The sequence below is a fragment of the Amblyomma mixtum genome, chromosome 10 (genome assembly GCF_055824585.1).
Source record: "Amblyomma mixtum isolate Tamu chromosome 10, ASM5582458v1, whole genome shotgun sequence".
Lineage (NCBI taxonomy): Eukaryota > Metazoa > Arthropoda > Arachnida > Ixodida > Ixodidae > Amblyomma > Amblyomma mixtum.
The window spans coordinates 179,447,129-179,473,213 of record NC_143021.1 but is presented as its reverse complement, the minus strand read 5'-3'; the positions used below and the strand labels follow the sequence as shown (position 1 = coordinate 179,473,213).

General features: G+C 45.6%; 1 protein-coding gene across 3 annotated transcripts in view; it reads right to left on the bottom strand.

Moving 5' to 3' along the window:
- The window catches only part of LOC149327874 (putative ATP-dependent RNA helicase DDX43), a 43,844-nt gene extending 18,336 nt beyond the window's left edge, over nucleotides 1-25,508 (bottom strand). Inside the window, exons 1-7 of one of the 3 annotated variants that reach the window (XM_089563212.1) lie at nucleotides 25,319-25,508; nucleotides 24,850-25,030; nucleotides 23,033-23,178; nucleotides 21,205-21,393; nucleotides 17,791-17,901; nucleotides 16,685-16,766; nucleotides 3,467-3,576 (exon numbers count right to left, since the gene is read on the bottom strand). In XM_089563212.1, coding sequence (XP_089419338.1) covers nucleotides 3,467-3,576; nucleotides 16,685-16,766; nucleotides 17,791-17,901; nucleotides 21,205-21,393; nucleotides 23,033-23,178; nucleotides 24,850-25,004 — 793 coding nt within the window. In that variant the 5' untranslated portion in view covers nucleotides 25,005-25,030; nucleotides 25,319-25,508. The remainder of the gene's footprint in view (nucleotides 1-3,466; nucleotides 3,577-16,684; nucleotides 16,767-17,790; nucleotides 17,902-21,204; nucleotides 21,394-23,032; nucleotides 23,179-24,849; nucleotides 25,031-25,318) is intronic. The other 2 variants (XM_089563214.1, XM_089563215.1) reach the window with 2 other exon arrangements.
- Nucleotides 25,509-26,085: the final 577 nt, after the last annotated feature.

Genomic DNA, 26,085 nt, shown 5'->3' with positions numbered 1-26,085 from the left:
AGTTCCAAAATTCAGGCTTTTTTTTTTTTTGGGGGGGGGGGGGGGGGGGGTGTCTTTCTTAACAAAGATAATTGACCATTAATGCTCGCTTAAACGGTACAAAATGTAGAAACATCATAAAGCTACCAAGATTTTCCTTCATGGAACACTGAAGTGTCTCTTCCCACCAAAACAGGTTCCAGGTGTCCACTTGCCAAACAATGCAGGTGTCAGTGCAAATCATCAGTACCACACAATGGACGTTACAAGGCAGGGTGTAATTTGAAAATGCCAGGAAGCAACTGCCACAAATGTACAGACCACACGCACTACAAAATGTTGCCTCTTTGTTTGCCATGATGTCTTGCACTTTCCCAACCATTCTCACCCTTTCACTACCGACCGGCACCAAAACCATAATCCCCACACGAGCCCTCTTGCAAAGTTGCTTTTTATTTGTGCCCTCAATTCTGCCACAGTGAATTCACACAGAAAGCACACTCTCAATCAAAGTGAGCACATAAAGGAGGTCTGCATGCCTACAGTAAGACTGCAACAACATGCATAAAGTTCTTCGCTGCGGCATTAAGGGGGGACACTGGTCTTAGACCTATTTTCCATATTTTTAGCCCAATCCTAATAAAACTGCACTATCTTGTTGAGTTTTTTATACTGATTTCAACAATGCAATTATCTTTCTCATAAATTAGTTGGTTCCCAAGATAATTAATTTTAATTATTCATTAGTACCTCGGTGCAAAAAAAAACTGATCAATAAAAAATCATTTTTAATCCACGGCTGCATAGTATGGTGAGTAAAGAGTGCAATAATCAAAGCAGTTTTTCTGTTTTACCCTCATTAGTAATTTTACAGCACTTGGAATATCAGTGTTCAAGGTGTGAATGTAGTGCATCGGTAAACTTTGCGAAATTATAAATTTTTGAAATGCGATTGAACAAATCTGCTTCGATTAGTGCACACACTGTGCCTTCAGCTTCCCTTAGCAACTAATACAACATCTCTATCTGTCCTAGATGTTGAGATATCGACATACTAAGATAGCCAGATGTCCAAAATTTTCATGCTATTAAATTGTCAGCGCCTGCATAAATTCAGCCCACACGATGATCTGAATTTAATATTATGGTCAAAATGATGACTTCTTGAAAGAAAAAAGGTACAGTTGGAAAATGATAGCTGTAAATTCCACAAATGTCATTTTTTGAAAATCGTTTCTTTGGTCATTTTTTGGTCTCAAAGACCAGTGTCCCCCCTTAAAGCCTCGCAAACGTGCCAGAGCCAGCCACACACTGATGGCGTGTGCTGGCCAAAGAGACAGCCACGTTGGGCCACTGCAAGTCTCTCCATCTCACGCAACGTCACATGGTTCCCTCGCTAATGACCTTCGCAATTAGCAACCTCCTCTCCTACACCTTCTTACCGTGCAATCTCACATCATCTCATACCATTCGTGCTTGCAACAAAGCTTGATCAAGGCAAAGCTGCCCTTTTGTCACCTGCCCGCAACACCCAACTATCATGGAGTTTGGAGATATGCTAAAGGGAAAACACATGCTTTTATTGAAAGAAACAAAAAAATTATGGCTGAGGCTTAGCTAAGGTTAAGCCTAGTCAGATGCGAAGCATATTGGTGGCTAGGCTTGGTAATACATGGCTTTCCTTGGTTGCATACTTGGTCATTTTAATACAACCACTAGAAGCCTTCGTCGTGGGGGAAGAGAACGGCATGGCTACAGCGGAACGCCGACTAACCCCGAGACGCACGTTGGGTGAGCGCCTGGATTGCCACGGAAGCCGCGTCTGCCTGCCCGGTGTAGCGAGCGTTTCACCTACACCGAGTGTGAACGCGCGTTCGAAATGCGCGGGAATGCCGCTCGAGGACATTCCGGCGTCTGTGCGATGGCATCGTCACGACGACGTCACGGTGTCACGTGGCGTGACGGCTAGGGGTCCCACGGCGACGGCGCGAGGTGGAGGCCGCCTCTCTCATCCGATGTCACGTGGTGTGATGTCACTGTGTCACGTGGTGTGACGTCACTGTGTCACGTGGTGTGATGTCACGGTGTCACGTGGTGTGACGTCACGGTGTCACGTGGTGTGACGTCTAGGGGTCCCACGCCGACAGCGTGAGTGGTAGCTCTAGCAATATGCTTCGCATAAAAAAAAAGGAGGAGTAAGCTACTGCCAAACAGCCACTGCTAAAAGTACCAATCCGAAGTACAAGGGCAAGCATCATTGCCACAGATAGGCCAGGCAGGGCAAAAACGGGTGAAAAGTGAAGCTGCTGCCAGGAGCGGAACTTCAGGTCTCTTCGATTCGGTTGCACTAGCTGCACCAGTTCAAGGAGTGCAGTACTTTTGCATTCGTTTTGTCAGTGCAGCGCACACCCACTGCACTGCACTGGCCTATGAAAACACTTCACTGCGATTTGCTGCTGGAAAATTCTCCACGTGGTTTGGCATTTTGGCGACCGCTGATGTCAGTGGCATTCAACAGGCTGTAATTTGGCGACGACGCCAAGGCAAGCAGACGACCAGGCCTGCATTCAACCATTCGTTTTAAAAGCAGCCTGTGCTAAGCTGTACTTGAGCTGCTTTAAGCGGGGACACTGGTCTTGAAAAAAATATTTTTATTAATGAAGTCACAGTTACGAAATCTTCAGGGTATATGTATTTTTGTGTGCTGATTCTAAATACGTAATTTAATTTAATGCAAAAACAATGCCTTCAGCACTTATGCACTTTTTATTCTAATATTTTGCGGAGAGTTTTGAAGAAAATTTGCTGCAAGAAACTCGCTGAAATGTATGCCATCGGGTTCTCTTGACACCAAGGAATACAATAAGGGTGAAATTGTCTTCCTGCCTATCATAGAACTTAAGTTATAGAGTTTTGAAGTTGTTGCTTCAGAAATGAGAAGGAAAATGTGTATTCCTGTGTGTGAAGTGGCAGCTTCAGTACCCTATTACTCAAGTTCTATGAGAGCCAGGATGGTAATTTTACCCTTATTGCATTCCTTGGTGTCAAGAGAACCCAATGGCATACATTTCAGCAAGCTTCGTGCAGCAAATTTTCTTCAAAACTCTCCACAAAATAATTGCATAAAAAGTGCATAAGTGCTCAAGGAATTGTTTTACATGAAATTAAATGACATATCTAGATTCAGTGCACAAAAATACATGTGCCCTGAAAATTTCATAACTATGACTAAATTAATAAAATTTTCTTTTCAAGACCAGTGTCCCCCCTTAACTGACGCTGCACATCACGGCACCACCATGGAACTTCACGGAACTAGTGCAGCGAGTGCAGCCAAATCAAGATACCTTTACAAAAACTGATACCACACGTGTGGTTAGCACTTTCACACACAAAGCAAAAAGCAGGTCTTGAAAACATGAGCATGTTTCCGAACACTCCAAATCTCATCTTCGATGCAAGAAGTAAGGGTCGCAAACGTGCTTACGATAGTTTGCGAAGGCCTGCTCGAACGTCGTCACTGGATTCGTAGCTACGTCGGGAGGTGGATGTCCCTCCGGCCCAAGATACTTCACAACTATGTTGTTGTTCTCTAGCCTGCAATTGCAAAAAGAAGGCACACGTGATCAGCTCTAAGTTTCACACAAGGTGCAAAAACAAGGCACAACACTCAAGATGGAATACAGCACTTCAGAAATGGCCAAGACAAATAAAGGAAAATTTCTCAGGCCTTCTCTGCCCAGGAAAACGGCACCCATGTGTGATTATATACACTAAAACCTGGATGCAAATGTGTGATTATATACAGTAAAACCTGGATGCAACAATCCTCCACATAGCAATTTCTGCAATATTGCAAAGTTTGCAAATATTGCAAAGTTAAGGGGGGACATGGGTCTTAGAAAATTTTTTTTTGTTTACAGACCAAATGTAATGAAACTGCACAGACTTCTTCAATTTTTTCTGCTGATTTCAAATATGCAATTTGTTTATTTCTAGGCCAATTAGTTCCTGAGATATTAATATATATCATGCCATTGTCTGCTGAAACAATAGAAGAAAAATGGGCCACCAGAAATTTAATTTTAATATGTGGGTAGATACTACAATGTGTGAGGAATGCAACGCTGGAAGCAGTTTTCAGTTTTTTGTCCATGTGGTCAAATGGGCTTAATAGTTAGTTTTCAAGTGAGTTAACCAGACGTACAGTGCCAGAAAACACATGAAACACATGAAACTAACTATTAAGCCCATTTGACCACATGGACAAAAAACTGAAAACTGCTTCCAGCGTTGCATTCCTCACACATTGTAGTATCTACCCACATATAAAAATTAAATTTCTGGTGGCCCATTTTTTTTCTATTGTTTGAGCAGACAATGGCATGATATATATTAATATCTCAGGAACTAATTGGCCTAGAAATAAACCAATTACATATTTGAAATCAGCAGAAAAAACTGAATAAGTCTGTGCAGGTTCATTGCATTTGGTCCCTAAATAAAAAAAATGCTTTAAGACCCATGTCCCCCCTTAACCTTGACGCAACGAACTCGCTACTGTGTCAACCATCTATCAGCCAGTGCTGTGTCAACTTAAATTTGGGCAACCCACGCAAAAGTTTCACAATAATAGAACACAAACTGCCATAAGAGGAGATTCTGTGATCGCAATGAGCAAACGCAACTGCGTTTGTCAGGCAACATTTCAACACAAGTGGCGTCTCTCCGTGGCAAACACAGCAGTCTCCACACCACTTTCGCAGCATCATATCAAGTGGAATTACAACAGCTCAAGTTCAAAAGCAGCGTAGCACTGCAGGACACATATCACGAGTGAGGACACCAGAGAGCGCCAGCGACACAAGGCAAGAAGGGTCAAGAGTCCATTTGCTAGAGCCACGGCACCAGGCAGACCAAGAGAAGGGTAACATAGAAAAAAATTCAGGGGGGCACTTTGTTGACCTAAAGTGCTGTGAGGCGTAAGCCTTTTAGCGCGGTGTTGCTGCTTGTGTCACTGATGTGCGGTTAAGATGTTCATTAAGTACACAATTGTTTGTGAATCTTAAATGCTGGAGACACTGGAGGGTGTTTGGGAGGCATCCGTCTGATTCGACGCCTTTCTGCACACACTCTCCAGCGTCCTAGACAAGGAGAACTACATATGCGTTGGCAGGGAGTAGCGTAGCCATTAGAACGCTCGGCTGCGGAATGGAAGGATGGTGGTTCGAATCCCGTCGTGCACAAAGATTTTTTTTTTTGTTCCGACTAGAAAAGCATGACACCTCTGCTGACAACCTTCTGTCGACAATGACGAGGCGTTACAGGATTTCACCTTAAGAAAGGGGGTGCTTCCAACTCGCAGACTCTCCCTGCCCCACACGCAGCAGCATCATGCGAGCCACGGTGGAGATTGTGGTAGCTCCTACCACAGTTGTGCTTTCAACGTGACTATGAAGAGTTCTCCATGTTTATGACTTCAAGCAGTGACAATTTACTGTGAACATTTGCTAGGCTATTTCATCAGCACTTATTTTTCATTTCGGTTTGTGTTCTGCATTGTCCTTTTCAAGTCTTCAAATGAAACCTGCATATAACGAAAGCCTGTACATAAAAAAAAATGGAGTTTTCCTCAATTTCGTTACATCCAGGCATATACTGGGAGACATTCCACAGCAGGGGGCGGCAGGGGGCAAGGTGGTCAGATGAGATAAGGAATTCTGTGAGGATAGGGTGCCCACAGTTGACACAGAACAGAGCTAGGTACAACTGGAGAATGATGGAAAAGGCCTGTATTCTGCTGTGGGCTGTAGTTGGGCTGATGATGATGATGGTGGTGGCAGAGATGAATGGATGCTTCTCAAGGTACATGTCAGTGTGACCATCTCACTACACAGAACAAAGCTTGCGCAGTTAATATAATGGCCCACATTGTGTAGCAGCCGGTGCAAGATGAGCCAACATGTGCCCAACAGCTGCGACCAGGATAGGGCCATAAGATGATGGGAGCAGGCGAGCGATTAAATAGGACACCTTAAATTTAAACAAAGGATCAGTTCAGGACACCTGATACAACTGTCATGCCTACAGTCTCAAAAAAATTCTCTGCCCTTTACTTAGTGCAAAGCATTACACTCAACTGAGAATGGAACTTTCAGGCCAGTATGCTACATGCTTCCAAACAGTGGCATGAACCACTAGTCATCTAAATTGTTGTCAGCCTGCCTGCATGAACATGAACCAGTCCACTATACCAACCACGGCAAACGATAGGATTACAGGTACTAAAACAAAAAATAGAGAAGAGTGCTGGGCAAGCAGACTAGACACTACCATAAGTCCTGTCCGCATGTCGCAGACAGTCTGCTGTCTTTTTGCACCTGTAAATACTACTCTTAATTCACCAAGTAACCCAACCCAATGCCCCAGAAACTGCCAGGGAAAGGAAGAAACTAGTGCCACAAAGACAGAGTTCTGAACAAAGGTGGCAAGAGAAGAGTACAAGACATAGGAAACATCTCTCTGCTCCAGCAACATCACCCCACATCTGCGCACATTCTCAAGCCAAGTGAATCAAGCAAGTCCACTCAACAATGCCCATCAGAGCACTGCACAGGCCGCATTCTCAGGCCCGAGCCCAGTCCAGCCTCGAGCTTCAGAATGCAGCCCATGCAGTGCTCTAGCGCCAATAACACCAGTGACACATTCGGCTTTCCCGGATGAACTGCCCCGTCCTCTCAATGCCCAGTGTCTTATAAGTCGACAAGAATACGAAAGCTGAAAAAGCTTAACCGAAAATTATCATTTACTAAAGCCAACAAAAAGTCCCTTAACAGTGCATGAACATAAAAATCTTTAAATGTACTTGTTATGCAATGGTGGAAAGTATTACAGGTGCTGTCTCACACAACTACATTAAACACAAATGCTATCAAGGGAAGGTGATCATAGAACACATGAAGTATTAGTACCTCTTCCCTTTTGTTATGCAATCACGATAGCTGGAAATCAAGTGTGCAACCTCATAAAGTCTATCACTGCACCACACCTTCACAGGAGGTCGTGGACAAACTGGCAGGCTTGAATCTCAGACCAACGAATGGACTGATGAACAGCTCTAATCCCAACCATCAGCCCAGCAACATGCTAAAGCTAGTTGAGCTGAGTTGTTGTATGCTACAGGTCGAATTGTTCTACACTTGCTGCCTCCAATCAATGACAAGTTGTCCCCAGACTTCCAAGCAAGCTTTCCCAAGTGCTTACGGCCACCTCGCCAGTCTGGCCCTCGGGGTCCATGGCACAAGATTCATCGGCACATCTCCTTCAAGGCCAGGCCACACCCGCTGCCGCTGACCGCACAGACCAGGACTCCGGGCACCTCCCCTTTGCCACAGCAGCAGCAGCAGCTGAAGGCCAGGACTGCCTTTTAATCGCCACGACTTACCAGCACTGAATGGCAAGCAGCTATCCCCCCCCTCTCGTCGCAAGAAAGCCCACGTGATCACAGCCTCTACTTTGACTTACAACAATCTTAACAGTTGGATGCAGACGTGTTCCCCAACCTCACAACAGTGGCCATGCATAATCACCGCCACAAGGTAAGCATCCATACGCAGCAAAAAGGGTTGCATGCAGATGCATCACATTGCTCTCAGAGCCACAAAGCCTTCCTTCCAACCCCCTCCCCAGTTTTCCCTATTCCCTTGAAGCCAGATATTCCTTCTCATTTCCCTATTTCCTATTCCCTTGAAGCCAGATATCCCTCCCCGTTTCCCTATTCTCTTGAAGCCAGATGTCCCTTCCCGTTTCCCTATTCTTTTGAAGCCAGATATCCCTCCCTGTCCCTATTTCCTATTCCTTCGAAGCCAGATGTCCCTTCCCGTTTCCCTATTCTTTTGAAGCCAGACATCCCTCCCTGTCCCTATTTCCGTTGAAGCCAGATATCCCTTCCTGTTTCCCTATTCCTTTGAAGCAAGATGTCCCTTCCCGTTTCCCTATTCTTTTGAAGCCAGATATCCCTCCCTGTCCCTATTTCCTATTCCTTTGAAGCCAGATATCCCTTCCTGTTTCCCTATTTCATATTCCTTTGAAGCCAGATGTCCCTTCCTGTTTCCCTATTCTTTTGAAGCCAGATATCCCTCCCTGTCCCTATTTCCTATCCCTTCGAAGCCAGATATCCCTTCCCGTTTCCCTATTTCATATTCCCTTGAAGCCAGATATCCCTCCCGTTTCCCTATTTCCCATTCCCTTGAAGCCAGATATCCCCCTCGTCCCTTGGGATAACAAAGAAGTCTGCAGACATACTTAAGGGGGGACACTGGTCTTGAAAAGAAAATTTTATTAATTTAGTCATAGTTATGAAATTTTCAGGGCACATGTATTTTTGTGCGCTGATTCTAGATGTCATTTAATTTCATGTAAAACAATTCCTTGAGCACTTGTGCACTTTTTATGCAATTATTTTGCGGAGAGTTTAAGAAAATTTGCTGCAGGAAACTCGCGGAAATGCATGCCATTGGGTTCTCTTGACACAAAGGAATACAATAAGGGTAAAATTATCATCCTGGCTCTCGTAGAACTTGAGTAATAGGGTACTGAAGCTGCCACTTCAGAAACAGGAATACATACTTTCCTTCTCATTTCTGAAGCGACAACTTCAAAACTCTATAACTTAAGTTCTGTGATAGGCAGGAAGACAATTTCACCCTTATTGTATTCCTTGGTGTCAAGAGAACCCAATGGCCTACATTTCAGCGAGTTTCCCGCAGCAAATTTTCTTCAAAACTCTCCGCAAAATACTAGCATAAAAATTGCACAAGTGCTCAAGGAATTGTTTTACATGAAATTAAATGACATATCTAAAATCAGCACACACAAATACATACTCCCTGAAGATTTCGTAACTGTGACTTCATTAATAAAAATTTTTTTTCCAAGACCAGTGTCCCCCCTTAAGAATGTTCACATGCGAGAAGGTGCAAGCTCGCTCACTCGCGTAGTAATCGCAGTGCCGTGTGCTGTGGCATGATGTAAACCACACAACTGACAATTCTACCTCTCCACGGCTCAAGTAGCAACCACCACACCCCTTCTGATCTGCGCGCTAGCTTCATGAAGGCAGTCGCCGCCGTATCGCTGCCTGCGCTCCGTCTTAAGGGTATGACACGATATCTAGTGGGTTAATGCCCATATATGCAGTATTGATCCTTCTCTGCTTAACATTCATAGATCCCTGGCAGTCCTCATACCACTCCTGGTGCAGTGGTGCAGAGGTTGAACTATGTGCCACTGCCCTGGGATGGCAGGTGCTGCCACCGGTGGGACTTGTGCGATCCAGGTTCTACTCAGCAACCCCGCGTGACCAATCATTAATTTAACCACCACCTTCCAGGTTGCATGAGGACGCCATCTTTTATTGGTGCCATCATGTGTATCACGCAGGCACACACGCACAGAGGGAGAGACAGGTTTTCGATCAATGGGGGCAAGTAAGGCTTACTTACACCTTAAAATTCTCCGTGCACTGCCCTGCCTTTCATCAGGTAGAAATGGACACTTCTAATTATTGGACTTCTGCCACGTGACATCACCACTAAAACTTCTTATCCGGCCACCAAGAGTTACTCAAGGCATGAACAACGTGGGCCAACCCTTTCTGCCTCTCCTTGTGAGCCCAGTCTTGGCAACTTCTCACATGCTCCACTGCTGTGGCTCGTGTCCTTCAACACTGGGAAGGTTGGGGGTCACTGCCCTGACTGCTAGGCCTAGCTGAAGGCCTCACTAAGCAGGCAACTAGCACTGCTAGGCCATATTGCATTATGCACAAAAAACCACAACTCCTTAGGCTATTTGATAAGACCAGACCTACCAGACCTCCTTTCCTTAACAGCTCCTCATAAAGGTTTCAAATCTCATTCACCAGGAATGCGTGAATGAGCAACTTTGTCTCTGCTGTGGCATTAAACACACCTAAGATCTACGGCAGGTTTCAGCGTAGGTTCCACAATGCCCCCCCCAGAAGAGCAACCACAGATGAATATTTTATAATGAAACTGCTGCCAGTTTCACTGTACGGATCACATGGTACCACATCCATTGTTACGTGTGTACAATGGATCTGAGCAGCCTTGTTATAATACCGAGGATAACAATTTTAAAGCATCATCCACGAGAAACTAACAGTAAATATGGTGGATTTACATGATTGCAAAGGGATTCCTTGACTTACCTAGGGTACATATATGTTGCTGCATATACCGTATTTATTCGAATCTAGGCCGATAGTTTTTAAAAAAAAAAACGAGATGTAGAACTCTTATGTCGGCTTAGATTCGAGGATTTCGTTTCGAGGTTTCGTATTCGTAAAATACGAATAAATGTAGCACGCAGGTGGCACCCCCACAAAACGCCAACGAAAGACAGCACTGTAGCCGTTGCTATCCGTAGCCGGTACTGATCAAAGCACACATGAGCACTGGCTGCCATTTTGGCCTTGTTCTGTTCTCATGCGGTGGTGTGAGCACATTCGCAGCAGTGAAGTTTTCGTGCGTGGTTTTTATCACCAACACCATGGCATCAAACAGGCAGTGCCATTATAGTGCCGCCTTCAAGCGGAAAGTCAGACTCGCTGCAGAGCAGTCGTCAAATCTTCAAGCCGGGCGGGACTTCGGCGGCTGATCCCAGGCTGGCGTTGCATATGTCGCCTCGCCCAAACGCCAGCCCGGGATCAGCCTGAGCGGGTTCCTGGCAATAAATGTCGTTTGCGTGCTGTACCTCTTGTTCGCAGTTGTTTTTTCGGCCGGCCTACAATCGAGGTAAGTTTTTTTTTTTTCTGTGGCCTTCAACTTTCGGGTCTCTGCTTAGAATCGTGGCCGGCCTAGATTCGAGTAAATACGGTACCATAAATGCTATTCACGACGTCATATGGCCAGTTCACAAAAATATACTGGAAAACAAGGTAATACAATGGAATCTTGATGATACAAATGCCACGGCTTCACGAAAAATAGTTGTATCACCCGAAATGAACAAAATCTGCATCGCAAGTAGAAGCAAAGGAAATTTCTTCATACAGATCTGTTTACGGCTGACATGATTTATGTACGCCCACGCACCACTGCTTGTGGTGGGTACCATGCGACTGGCGACTGCACACCGGCGATGTGTGGACAAGACTTTGTGCTCAAGGGCGCAGTCGGAGTTTGTGCATTCATATCAGCCGGAGAGAGATGCAAGAGACTGTTCAGACGAAGGGAAGGTAAGTGCGCAAAAAAGACGATCACGAGAGAAGAGACAGGACGGGACAAGCGCTCGTCCCATCCAGTCTCTTCTCTCGTGACCGTCTTTTTTGGGCACTTACCTTCCCTTCGTTCATGAACCAACTCTCCCAACAACGTGCCCTGCAGACTGTTCAGAACACATGAAGTTCTGCATACTATACAGAATGCACTCCGGCCAGAGAAGTTCACGAATTTGTATCAATAGGGATCGTATCACTGAGACTCTACTAGTACATCGCAACTTTTTAAGCACAAATTTCGATATCCAGAAAAAGTATTTAACATCGAAATAAACCTAGAGGCCAGAATTCAGAGCAGTTTTAGAATGCAGCCATTTTCTGCCAAGTGCCGCACCAGGGTGAGGGAGTTTCTTGAAGATGCGATAGCCCCGTGACCGCGCCTGCTTGACAATGCAACTTACTGTGCTTTGGGTGCTAATAAACATTGCTGCGCATACTTCCACAGCACAGCTGTGCTGCAGCAAGTTTTTGCGTTATCAAAGCGGTAAAATCTGTGCGTTAATAAAGACATTTAGTTTGACATTCACATTAACTGTGCCAGCGCCAGACTATTTTGACTGCAGTGAAACATCAGCCCATAGACCTCAGCACATTTCACTCCCAACGAGATGCAGATGCTGCAAGAAACTCCATGTGGCACATAAATATCAGTGCAAATTAACAAGCCAGAAAACTGAAAACATGACAGCGCCATTCCACAGGCTTCAAATTTCACCTTATGCTTTAGCATGGAGCAGGTTACGCCATCAGTGTTTGACAGTATGGAGAAGCACCGAAGCAATGCTTACACACGTGTCATCATTCATGTGGATGTGATATGCCTCCTCACACAGTTCCCTCTCCATGTGCTTCTCCAGGTGCTACAACATTTTTGCCAGGCCTTTACACAGCTCAAGCCACTTTCCTTCTGGCCATTTCTTCACAAGTGACCTAATTGTTTGGTGTCGAAACCCCATTTCGGCCCCGGTTTCCTTCTTCATCATAATCTTTTTAAATATTTCTACTTGGTTATTTTCAGAAACTTATTTGTACCGGAGAGAGGGGATTTTGAGGAATGTGGCAAGATTATCAAAACTAACTTTTAATTCATATGCAGGGCTTTGTAGCTCTTGCGATCATTCGCATGCACTGGATGGCCCAAGCACCCTGTGACGGCTCAGTTGGCCCGAGGGGCTGTAGGCGGAGAGGAGGCAGAAGCGAAGGGCGAGGGTGCATGGAGTCTGACGAAGCCTAGGCCCATGTGCACGCTTCCACGCTATTTTCACGGTGGCCACTTTAATCCTGCACAATCCTTGTCTACTGAAACCCAGGAACTGCACTTTTTTAAGGTCCAGGCAACAGGGAAAACACGGATGACAAAAACACCTCAGGGGCCAGCCTGCGCAACTGCACCCCGCACAGCGCCGCCAACGCGGTGTTTGCCGCAGCATAGTTTCATTTTTGTGCCTTCCGTCATTTGAGCTCACACATCCGCGGTGATTCAACTGTACGAACGGCCGCAACCAGATCCACACTACCCACAAATGTGCTCGGCTTTAGCGTAGGTGCAACATGCCTCAAGCTGCCGAAAGCGGTGGCTGCCAAGCGCTGATGGAGTTCGCTTTGGCTCCGTCGCTATTCCGCACACACCAAATGTTGATTGTCAGAATGCCGGCACGGAGTGAATCCCCATCGTGAATGGCATTCGCCACATAGCATGAAGGAAAGGCAACACAGTTGCAATGTACAGGGGTGGAAGCAGGCTCCAGCTTTTTGGAGCAGGCATGGGAGCAGCAAAACTCTTATTTTGGCGCAGCTTTGGAGCAACAAAAACCTTATTTTGGCGCAGCTTTGGAGCAGCAAAAGCCCAATTTTGGAGCAAGTTTGGAGCAATTTTTAAACGATTTCGGAGCACTTTTGGCGCAGACTGGCAACATTTAAATGTGACTGAGAGCAATTTTCTTTGCAACTTGTCCAAAAACTTCATAAATATCGATTATGGATCCCACAGGCCAGAATTAATTAAAAGGACAGCAATTGCTCAGAAGATATTTGCTAGGGTTCATGAAAAAAAAAAGACAAGTGCAGCTACTACAAACAGTAGTTGCAGTACATTAGCTGTTATTAATTTCAGTCCAGAAAAACAAGGAAACAACATAATGCGGACAGTTTTATTTTTATTAAACAAACCCAGAGCACCTCACTGCAAAAACACCACATATATGACTATGACACTAGTGGTAAAACATTAGCTGAGACAATTAAGGTAAACTGTTTTAGACTGGTTTACTACGCGACGTATAAGAGAAAACAAGTTAAAAATGGATCACAGGTGGTAATTGGCTTGCAGTAAATATAATGAGTAGAAGAAAAGTGGACTAGAACTAGCTACTGCCATATTAAAAACATTAAAAACAAAACCAGCAATAAGTGTCAGTTCGCTCACCACAGAAACAAGTATACAAAAAGGTTTGATACAAAAATTTGTCCCACTCAGTCCACTTAATTGCATCATTCCAGTGAGAACTATAAAGAAAAAGAAACTGCACTGTTCGCCCGATTCTGTAACAACACTGCGCCGAGGATTCGAGCGACAGGACTTGCTTGGTAAACTTTAAAACCTTTCAGTTCTGCATAACTTCTTGATAGCCACAACCAAACCGTCAAAAGAGTGCAGCAGAATCTCGAATATATTATGTCAGGACCGAAAAAAAAAGAATCAATACCCGCCACCTGGTGGATTTTAAAATTCGTAAAATTGCCGCAGCCAAACGAACAAGGAGGGGGCCAACTTGCCCTATTTTCTTGCATAACTTGCGCCATCGCGTAAATGCACACCAAGAATTTATTACCCAAACATATATGAAAAAAAAATGCACCAGCGTGCACGCGGGTGCACGCAAGGCAGGCTGTAGAAGATCGGCGCGAACGCGTTGCCGTGTATGGCTGTGGAAGCTAGTGCGAGCAGCGTGGGAACGCCGGCCGCGCCGCTATGGAGATGAAACCACGTACCGTATTTACTCGCATAATAGGCGCACTTTTTTTCCAGAAAATCGGGCTCAAAGTTCGGGGTGCGCCTATTACGCGGGGTAAAATTTCCGGAAATTTTTCGACTCGCAGAATTGAACACACCGCGTCAACGCACTCGTGTACGGGCCGCACCCCGTTTTCGCGAAGAAAATGTTAAAAAAGAAAAGTTCGTGTAAGGGCCGCACCGAAACTTTCGGAATGCACGCGCCGAGGCCTCCGCAATCGGCTCCAGCTGCGCGCAACGGGCGCTTGATCGCGGAGGCCACACACGCGCACAGGAGCTTCCAGACGCCGCCCACGGAGGGTGCCCAAGGCCAAGCTCATCATCATCATCATTTTCCTCCGCCGCGAGCTTTCGCTATCTATATCGCCATCAGCATCTCCAGCTCGTTTTTTTTTTTTGTTGTTGTTGTTGCTGTCAAGTGCCGGGATTTGCGGTAGCGCGATAGTTATCGTGGTTTATGGCTTTGCCGCGGGAGCGTTGATGTTTTAGCTCCACGGGCAAGTACCTTAACAGCTACACGGCTGGGAGTTTGCTCTCGAACGCGGCAAGCGTGCGGCAGGTCGGAAAATACGACGTGGCCGAGAAGTGCGGCAGTTACGACTGCGGCGTCCCTAAATTTTCGTACGCGACTCCAAGCGCCGAGGTTTTCGCGGGCCTAAGTCGGGAACGTTTCCGGCTGGAAATGAAGCTTTCCAAACAGACGTTTAAAGTGAGCATCCCTGAAAACTGTGTGCGGCTGTTCTACGCGATGTCGTTGTATGTGCTGTGGGTCCGCAGCAGCTGCGACGGCAGCAGCACTAGTAGGGACTAGTAGTCAGTTCAGCAAGAACTTTGTTAAAATAAAGATTGGGAAGCGGGGGGTGGCGAGGCGTCGGCTTGCAATCGTGTAAATACAGTATTGATCACAGTGCCAAGTTCGGGGTGCGCCTATTATGCGCGGAAATAAAAAAATCTGATTTTTCGCGCCCTAACTAGGGGTGCGCCTATTATGCGAGTGCGCCTATTACGCGAGTAAATTAATTGGCCAAGCCAAGCCAAAGTATTGTCATAACTGCTGCGTGTGAGGTGCAAGCACGACGGGTAGTGCCCATTCCCTGGCAGCTCCACGTGTAAGAAGTTCGTAATTCGTTTGTTAAATTCTCCGGTAAAGAAAATTATATTCGCGCGCCGTTTACCCGGCCCACTCACGCTGGCGGTTGCTTTCCAGGACAAGGTGTCCGGAATCCTATAAACCGAACCGCTGGCAGTTCAGTTTGCCGCTAGTCAGCCAGGCCCATCGTGAGGACGCCGTTTTAGCGCCATTTATCTCCACTGGCTCCCGACTGCTGGCACTGCGATTGTATCGTTGCGCACTTATTGCTTAGAGCTGCGCATGTGGCGTCATACCATCCCAAGAGGACGGGGGTTGCGTCAACTTTTTTTTTTTTTACCAGCGAGGGGTGCGAGTGGGCGGTCGACGTATGCGCGACAATGTAAGTCATATATGCGCATTATGACCTTCATGAGGTTTTTTTAGTACGTGTTCGCGAAATCATCTCTCTTTTTGGAGCCCCAAATTACAGAAGAAAGTGCACAAATTATGCGAGTGAACCTGGTCTCTCGTTGTCCGCACAATGAATACAGCTTGCTATGTCAGGTAAGTTCACAATACCGGCCGCGCTCAAGTTATATTACCAGATAATAGTTAAAAGTACTTATTTTTGCTCATGCGTGTTCAAGACTTTCGCGACAGCCGCAACAACCAACATGAGCGAATCCAACGTCGATGCAAATGCGGTTGCGTCCGTTTCATAGCGAGCTCCATTGTTGCCCAGCCGAATATAACACTCGGCTAAATTTGGCTCTGTCTACTTGCAATGGGCGTAAATTGCCGTTTGGGCGCAGCTTGGCGCAGGAGATCAAATTGGCACCGTATGGCGCAATTGGCGCAGCACTTCCACCCCTGAATGTAACAGCATGGGTCTGTATGGGAGCTCGGACAGGACTGGCTTACAAAAACATAGCAGCCAGGAAAACACAGCCCCCGGGAACATAGCAGAAAGCTATACTGCACTAAATAGCATTCTAAGGCAGTGCCAACAGTGCCAACACAGTGCTAACACAGTGCTAACACAGTGCTAACACAGAGCCAACCTCACTTCACTTACTACTGTCATCCACTACATTCCTTTTCATCCTTTTCTTCGAACAACGGTGAAAAACAGAATCAGCCGGTAATCCTTTCAACAGCAGTCTCGGAATATTCTGCCATAACAAGAGGTACTACCAAACTCAAATATGCCAGGTGCTAGAATTTGGGCAATGCGCCATTCTCATATCTCACTCCAAACATCATGCGAGTTCAATCATGCGAGTTGAAACTCACAGCTTCAGCCTTGCCAACACCAACTCACCTGAACTGTTCCACCTCCGCTCGAGACATAGAAGCAACGCGTGGGTCTTCAGTGTAGAAGTCCTTGATGATGGGTGCGAGGGCTGCAAGGAGGTAAAAACAGAATGTTCAACTTAAATCAACAAAGGTTTCCTTCTCTCCACTAAAATGCAAACGCACTCAACAGTTAGAAAAAGTTTTGAACATCTTGCAGCCCTTAAACTGTACGCCCCCAACCAGAAAAGCCGAGCAAGACCCTCGTGCATGGCGTATTCCTGACGAGCCTGAAACACTGCCACATCCCTCGAGATGTACCTTAAAGGTGCACTGAAGAGGAATCTGAACTTGTCTTTTTTTGCCGCGGGAACTCAATCTACACGTTCCGAGCATTCTTAGAAACTGCGACTTATTGCCCTCTGTGGCCCCTAATTAAATCAAATTAACGTCCGGCTCTCGCCATTTTTTATTTAATTCTCCCCGTACGGTGCGCGGAGTCGACCAATGCGTGGAGTGCCTTCCACCCAGTCCCGTGGCAGCTTGCTGCTCTGCCATCGGCAGAGTAATACGTAGTAATCCGTAGAAGCAAATAGTCCGTGCGTATTTTTATTTCTGCGGGCTTATTTTGCGGGAATATTATCTGCGAATTAAACTATTTATTCACGGAAACCTACAAAATTAAATAAAGCGAAAGCAAAGAATCCACGGAGCTGGCTGAAAGGCACTCCACGCGTTGGTCGACTCCGCCCACCGTACGGGGAGAATTCAAAAAATAAAGACGGGAGCCGGACATTTAATTCAATTTAATTAGGGAAATCGGCCACACAGGGCAATAAGTGGAAGTTTCTAAGAATGCTGGGAACGTGTAGATCGAGTTCCCGCGGCAAAAGGACTAGTTCAGATTTCTCTTCAGTGCACCTTTAAGAAAAATCCCCATCGAATAAATCAATTCTAAATTTCAAAAGCAGCTATTCAAAGATGACAGCCCAAAGTACTTTTTATTCTCAAGGTGAAAAGGAAAAGAGCCGCAAACCTGCAAACAAGAAGCCCCCCCCCCCCCCCCCCCCCCCCCCCCCTCGCCACTTTTTCCGAAAGAGAGGAAAACAGCTGCTCCACAAAAGCTGCACTCACATGACCAGCGCTTTTCCCGTTGTTCGTCGCTCTCGGCTATCAGCCTGGCCCAGTCAATGAAAGGCACCGGCTGGTCCTCGCTCGAGCTCGCCTCCCTCTTGCTGAAGCGAGCTGCAGTGGAGGAGTGGATACGCGCCACAGTGAACAAAAGAAAGCTCACATAAGAATAACATTCAGTCGTGCCGTTTACCAGCTTTGTCCAGAAGCAACTTTATGGTTATGGTTTATGGGGTTTAACGTCCCAAAGCAACTCAGGCTATGAGAGACGCCGTAGTGGAGGGCTCCGGAAATTTCGACCACCTGGGGTTCTTTAACGGGCACTGAGATCGCACATTACACGGGCCTCTAGAATTTCGCCTCCAAAGAAATTCAACCGCCACGGCCGGGATCGAACCCGCGTCTTTCGAGTCAGCAGCCGAGCACCATAACCACTGAGCCACCGCGGCGGCCAAAGAAGCAACTTTAGAACACAGAAGGGATGCCTCACCAGCAGAAGCTACAAACTGGTGTAAAGAGTCAATCAAAAACCTGAATGACCCTAGCATATTAAAACAATCATTTCTTTCTGATGTGTTTGTCTGTAATATCTAAAATTAAGGCACACTTATAGATACAGCCCCGCCAAAAGTATACAGCCCAAGGGGTTTGCTTCTAAGCTGTTTAGCACGGCCTCCTAGCAGTCCAAAGCTTGGGAGGATTGTGCACGTGAAGCCATTCCTCTTAAGAGAGATTACGGCTGCTGACAACACATTAAGAGGCATGCTACAGGCCTCACCAGCAAACCATGTATGATGTGTCACATGCAAACCTTTTGCCATGAAAACTGCCTTTCCTTGAGGCAAAAAAACAAATAAATACTACATACTTCAGCTGCAGAGGAGAGCACAGAAAAGGCAAAGCGGTATGTACAGTGTGCTCCAAGAGTTCTGTCCACTACACACGCTAGCAATAAAAAATGGACCAAAAAGTAAGGAGTCAAACCTTGTGGTGTTCCTGAAACATTTGGACACCCTAAAACAAGCACAGAACAGTGTACATCATACAAATGAAGGGTTTAAAATTGAAATCTAATACTACATAAGTACACACCACAACACTCTTTAGTCTCATCTTGATAATTTGAAAGGCAGATCCCGCCACGATTACTTAGTTTCTATGGCTTTGTGACTGAAAACAAACATGGCAAGAAATTGAAACAAAACTAACAGCTGCAATAACTTATATTTTCCTGATTTCCCGTTGGATGCATCAAGCATGTTAGTTAGTTATATGGGGTTTTATGGCGCATAACCAACTATGGCTATCATGCGCCAAACACAAGGTTAGATGATGTTATGTCAAGTGTACAGAGGTTACATTATAATAGATTTAAAACACTGGCTTTCTTTAGAAACTTACAAACAAGTGAAAACTCGACAAGTGTTTGCTCGCCTAAAAGCAATGCGGGATGAAATGGAATGTGTTCTAAGCGGGGGGGCATACATGCCCCCCGCTTAGGAACACACTCTTCTAATAAACCCCGCCCAATATAGCTAGGCTTGCTGACTTAAAATTAAAGAAACAGTGTTATCTCTGCACTAGCAGTTCAAATCCAATAACAAACACCACCATTTGTGAAGACTAACAAGCAATCATTCTTTTTTACCACAAATACCACAGGATTGGAATCTCCTTCCCTCTAGCAATGTTTCCACCTATGGCAATGCGCGGTTAAAAAATGCCTTAGCTAAAGCTGCATGATCAGAAGTTGCCATCCTTTGCCTTCTTATTTTGCATATGCCCTAATGCTTGCTCACCCAAACCCTTCGCTGTTGCTTACCCAAACCAATAATGCTTCGTTCCCGAGGGTAAAAAACCTTAGAGATCACTGCACCGACTTGATGGAATGCGAAAGCAATGACACCTGTTACACATTCTCGCCTCTCTTTGGTTCATTTGGTACTATCATTTTCTTTTTTTACTTTTACATCAATTGGCACCTTTTTTTACCGTGGTTTATGCTTTTTTAATTTTTTTTTTTTTTCGTTTTATACTATTTTGACGTCCAAGGCTGTTTTGACGTCCACACTGACGTCCATGGTTTTTTCAACGGCTAATTGACTTTTTTGCCTCTAATTAACCGATTCCACACCAACCAAATTCGGCACGCAGCAACATTTTGTCATCCTCTACCTCGTACAATCATTCTTTTACACCTAAATCTTTTCTGAATGACGCAAGGCCTGCGGATATATTTTGCCAATTTCATTTGACACGAAACTGCGAACATAACCAAGTAATGTTTTCGCATTAATACATACATTAATGAATAAATACTGCATGGAAGCATAGAGTAGCACAATATGAGCAACCAGCTCATTAAGATGACACAAGGCTTGATCTCCAGGCAGCACTATGAAACAAAAGATACAGCATGGGGTTCATCACCTGAGCAAGGTGCATGCAGACAAGCCCCGATAAATTTCTGGCAGTGATAAAGTTTAGTAGTGACAAAGATATCATTCTCAATGGTGCAGGAGCTATAGCCCGAAGATATAATTCTTACTGGCGCTGGAGCTATAGCCCGAAGGGGAATGAGCCCCTGAAGACTGCCAAGCAGCACAAAACCAGCAGACTGGATTAAATGACTAGCAGCACACTTCGCCACTAAGATACAGACCCAGCACGAAGTTTTCACATCACCCAGAAGCCACAAAACGTTGCCAAAAATGGTGAGCTACATGCGTCCAGTAGAAAATCGATGCATGGCACAAGTCAACAGAAAAGAGTGTCACACATGCATACATAAACGTGTCAAATTTTAAAGGCACTGCTTCTCCGAGCCATAAAGCAAGGGTGAGATTGGGTGAAAGGTCTTTCGTGAAAGCAAGGGTGAAAGGTCATGAAGTAAACATACGTTGTGCTCCTAATGTTCTGGATGGTTTATAAGATGAACCATTCACATGCAGTCACCTCGGATGGTTTAGGAAGTAGCATGTGTTTTAAAAAAATTAAATGCAAGAAGGCACACGCAAACAAGAAGAATCACACAGCCACAGCACACAGCTTTGTTTGCTTGCTAGCCATGCGGCCTCTCTGAGCAAGGTGTCGACGGCCCACCTATTACATCATAACTCCAGCCCAGAATTTCCCCAGCCCATCTTTCCCACATCCTGTCACCAGTAGTCTTCCTACCACAGCCGCAAATTTATGGGCAACTCTCGGAGGGTACCAGTCCTATTTGCAGAATGCATGCCAGAAATTTTCTGCCTCAAAAATTGGGGCTTCACACAGTATTGCCCATAAAAAAAAATTTCTTGCTTCAGGGTGGAGGCAATCACTCCTCAAATCCACCACCGGTGCTACGTACTGATCTTGCTGTCACTGAAACTCACTTATAAACTTCGTAAAGCGAGAAAGGGCGCTGCTACGTACTTCCCGTTCCAGGTGGATAGATGAGCTCCTCGATGAGCTGCTGTGCCTTATGACGGGCTTCGTCGGGGCCCGAAAGCTCAACTCTGGCTTCGTGGGAGCTGTTGTAGCCGCCATCATCCTCATCCCTCAAGACCTTGATGCGCGCGCCACTGGAATCCTGAAGCTCCCGTATCTTGGAGCCACCCTTGCCTGTAACCAGATGCAACAGAGTGCTTACCTTGGGCACATGCCACACACAAACAGGTTTGTCAACACATGACCCTCTCTGCTAGGCATTCGGCCAGTGTGATGGAACTCTCGTCATAACAATTTGCAGCCAATGTTTACATTGCTAGATGACTTGGTTCAGAACATATTTGAAAGAGACCAATAGCCTTTTGATGCAAAAAAAAAAAAAAAACAGGACGAAAAATTTGTTACTCTTTTAATCTTTTTACTAGCGATGAAACAAACTGGAGTGCTCATTGTAGACGGGAAATAATTTGAAAAACTAGAAGAAAGAACGCGCCACTGGCAGAACCAGCACACTTGCTTGCTTCTTACATAGATATCCTAACAAGCCATCCATTTCCCCATTACTCTATTCTCTATTCCCCATTCCGCATTCCTCGACAGGTTGACATGACGCCACAGTTAATCCCACTTCACAAAGGCACTAGCCAGTCGCCTGTGATTTCACGCTATACTCATGGACAACTTTTTATGGCAATGCAGCAGATTCTAGGCAGAAAAGTGAAGGGGACAGTCCTCTGTCCCCGTTCCATGGAGAGAGGGCTTCTAAAAACTAGCGAGCCTGCACCCTTTCCAACCTCTCTCCTTCATGCCTCCGCATCCCTAGCCCAAACAACGAACTACCCACTCAGATCAGCTTTCGCTGCCCACTGCATTAGACCACTAAGTCATTGCCACAGCCTAACATCTCACTTGTTTAACAGCCAGTCTCTCGTGTTGTGCTTTAGATGCTGCCTTCAACCAACTTCCATCCTAAACAATGGATCCAGAACACACCACTATCTCACTGTCCTCTTAAACCAAGCCTTCGGCCGAAACCAAAGTGAAAAACGAACTGAGAGTGCACCTAATTCGTGTTTGGCCTAACCACACTAAATTGCCCTTCACTTTTTTTTTTTAATGTCTTCGCATGTTCTCTGGCTTCCGGTTTCGTAGTTTTGAAGCATTATGTTTAGTTGTAACGCATAGGTGGCAAGATTTAAGAGGATGTTTTTGACGACGACAATGAATTTTTATGCCCCAAGGGCATCTGTAGTCAAACAGCGCCATGGCATAAGGCGTTTTTCATTTACTCAAGGAGGGGTCAAAGACCCATTTTCCAAGTATTTCACCCCAATGAAGCCAAGCACCAGGCCAGGGGAAAAATTGTACTGTATCCCCGTTGCGTACCTGGCAGCACTGGGGATTGAACGCCATGCCTCCCAAATGCAACGCGGATGCTCAAACCACTAGGACACCGCTGCAGTGAGACGACGGTTGTCAGTTGAAAAAAAATGAAATAAGTTGAAAGTGAGTGCCTGAGCCTGTTCTCTTACCCCTCTGTCTTTCTATGGTGAAAACAGTACATATCAAACCAAGTCATAGAAAAGCCCTTCATTAGTGCTAGTGCTACTTTTTGCTGAATTCTACAATGTGACTCCTAACTGGTGACAGCAAGACCAAAACTGAACAAAAAGAAAAAAAAACCTTAGCAAATCTTCATCTCTTTGTTAGCATGCATTTGGCCAAAAGAAACAAGGACAATTATGCTCGACAACCGCACCAAAGTGTCATGATGAAAATCTGCTCAGTCTTCACGTTAGCAGCGCAGACTCACCAATGATCTTGCCAATATCTTTTGGCGGCACGACCATCACCTCGGTATTTGCATTTGCGTCGGCTCCATTCCTCCAGTTCCCTATACCGTCGGATCGCTGGCCACGGCCTTCCGTGCCAAATCGGCCACGGCCCCTGCCAGGTCCTCTAAATATGGGACAGGAAGAAAATTGAAAAGAATACAAGCGGTTATCCATTCCTCCCCTGTCCCTTACCAACAGGGGTGCACATTCATTACAAAACTATGCAAAAGCACCTAAGTTTGGGCCAGTTGGTATTGATCCATCTTGAAAATGTAGCAGCACGAAAAAACGAGGACAAAAAAGACAGGTACGACAGGACATATGCTGCACTTCCAAATGAATTTTATTGCGGAAACCAAAGCTGAAGTACAGCGCTACTATCATCCCCGTGGAAATCAATCAGGTAGTGTACAGCATTCCGCTCACTTGCAACAGAGTATACATAGGTCAGACTGGACGTTGTTTTAATGAGAGAGCTAGGGAGCATCACAATCTGGTAAAAGAAGGGAAGAGCGGCCATCTTGCTATCCACTGCCAGGACTGTAAGTGTAAACCCATTTTCCGGAAAACTAAGTTTCTTGGGCATGGAAAGGATCGGGTGGAAAGAGATTATTGAGGCATATCACATTAGAAAAGCAGGTGGTCAGTGTGTAAGCACCGCTTTTCCTTGTCTCTTCTTGATAATGAACTGGCGTTTTTGGATCATTGCGATTGATTTCCACGGGGATGATAGTAGCGCTGTACTTAAGCTTTGGTTTCCGCAATAAAATTCAGTTGGAAGTGCAGCATATGTCCTGTCGTACCTGTGTCTTTTTTGTCCTCGTTTTTTCGTGCTGCTACATTTTCAAGATAGATTACAAAACCCCTGCCAATGAATTGTCCGAGCCGATATGCTGTGCAAAGAACTCAAATGACAGTGTTGTTAACATATACTCTCTTCACTCAATGAGCAGCTAATACTGTGTAATATTACAGCGCAAGAGACCTAGCCACACACAAGAAACACAAACCAGGTGGCCACAGCACCTGGTTAGTGTTCCATGTGTGTAGCTAGGTCTCTTAGGCCGTTGAATTGCGTAGCCCTACCAGCTTGCCCAACTTACTACACTAATTCAACTAATATTGGCCAGTGATTACATGAGTGCCCTACAGTTCATGAATGTTAAAGTTTGGGCACAGTGATAATTTACCACAATTATTGGTTATAACATGAATAAGATAAATAGAAAATCACAAAAACTCTGCACATGTCTGTCCCATTTTTCTCTTTCATAGTTATTTTACAATCACATCACACCTCAGCACAAGCAACATCAAACTGCTATTTTATAGCATGGAAATCTGACACAAGTTGGTCAACTGTTTCACGAAAACAATCATAAGAGCCAAATCGCTCGACAAGATTTTAGCATAGATGAGCGAGCGTCTTACACTGATCATTTCCATTCTGGCATGAGCAAATTATGGTCGCGTTCACAATGACAAAGGAACTGCGGACCAGTTGTCCAGGTGCTTGAGCCATGTGGCAACGCATTAGGAAGAAATAAAAGGCAACCATACAGGGTTGGAAATCTGCGCTGTGTTGTAGTAAACTAATTTCAGTGAATTATCACAGCCTGGTTTGCAACAAGTAAAAAGAAGTAACCCGGCAAATTTGGTACTCGACGAAATAGAGACGCTACATGTGCGCAAAGCATAACACCGAATGAGTAGCACACTCGAGCTTCGAACGTTTGTGGCAAGCATGGCGTGTTTAAGCCTGCACGAGGTACCAAAATCGCCACAAAGAAACTACCTGTCTCGGCTGTCGGCACCTCCAGCGCGATTGTTCCGGCCACCAAAACGCGGAGCTTCATAGGTCTGTTGTGGCGGAGGCGGAACGTATTCTTCTTCAATCCAGATTTCGTCTTCTTCGAATTGCGCTGGAGCTGGGTCGACAGTCCGAGACATGCCAAGTGGCTGTGGTTTGATATCACCTGAAGCAAATCAAAGGCACGATGAGAACACACAACGCAACGCCAAGTTTTCATTTGGTGAATACTAACCAAAAAGAATCTTAAGTAAAACGTACTCTCAGCCTTGCACAAGAAAACAAAGCCGTGCCTCTGTGCACACTGCAATTTCACGCAGGGAAACGCCACGCGTTCACGCAAATCGAACATGCAAAGCTCGTGCGGCGAACTGTCACATGGCACGAAGCACGACAACGCATACCGCAGACGCACGCCATTCAAATGACACTCAAAGAGAGATGTTCAACTCACAACTTGCTTTACCGTTGGTGATGAGACAAGTCGGACACTTCTCGCTATCCTTTCGAACTGGACGAGTTGAACCTCATTAGAACGCGCACCCCTTCTACCACGCTACCGCACAACATCCGAGAGGTTCTCGAAGTGCGGCCAATGCGGCGGTGCGGCGTTTAGGGGTAGCGGGGTGGCTACACAGAGCACGCTGATTGGGCGACAAAGCCTCTAGAACGTGCGCTTACGGCAACGTCACGTTGACGTCATAACATTAGCATTGAATTTTGTTGAGGCTCGATTGCAGAGAGCTATAATATTTTTAATTTTAGTCCACAGCAGTTATAAAAGTAGTTGTCTTTATTTGCACTTGTAACGAACCTCTGCCATTCCCGCTTAAAACACAGTCAATTTTCAGTGACTGATGAAAGCGCCACCTGGGAACCGCAAATAAAAACTACAGCAGTTCGTAACCATTCGTAACCGTGCACTTCTGAAGGGCTAAATTTTTCTTTATTTTTCAGACTGATACACATTTATTTGTTCCTGCTTCTGTTTCAGGGATTTTAATGCTAGGTCCTTCAGCATCATTGCCCCTAAGGACGTTACCCGCGCTTCATCAAGCATTACAAAAGCTCATAACTAGAGTACAGTTTGTTTTATTTCCCACAGATGACGCGACGATCAGCAAACTTTGATCCTTCAAGGCAGCGACACACTACTCCTGCAGCTTCCTCCTCGATCTACCTCCCGCCTTGTGCGCACCCGCTGTGCACGGCAACCTCCTC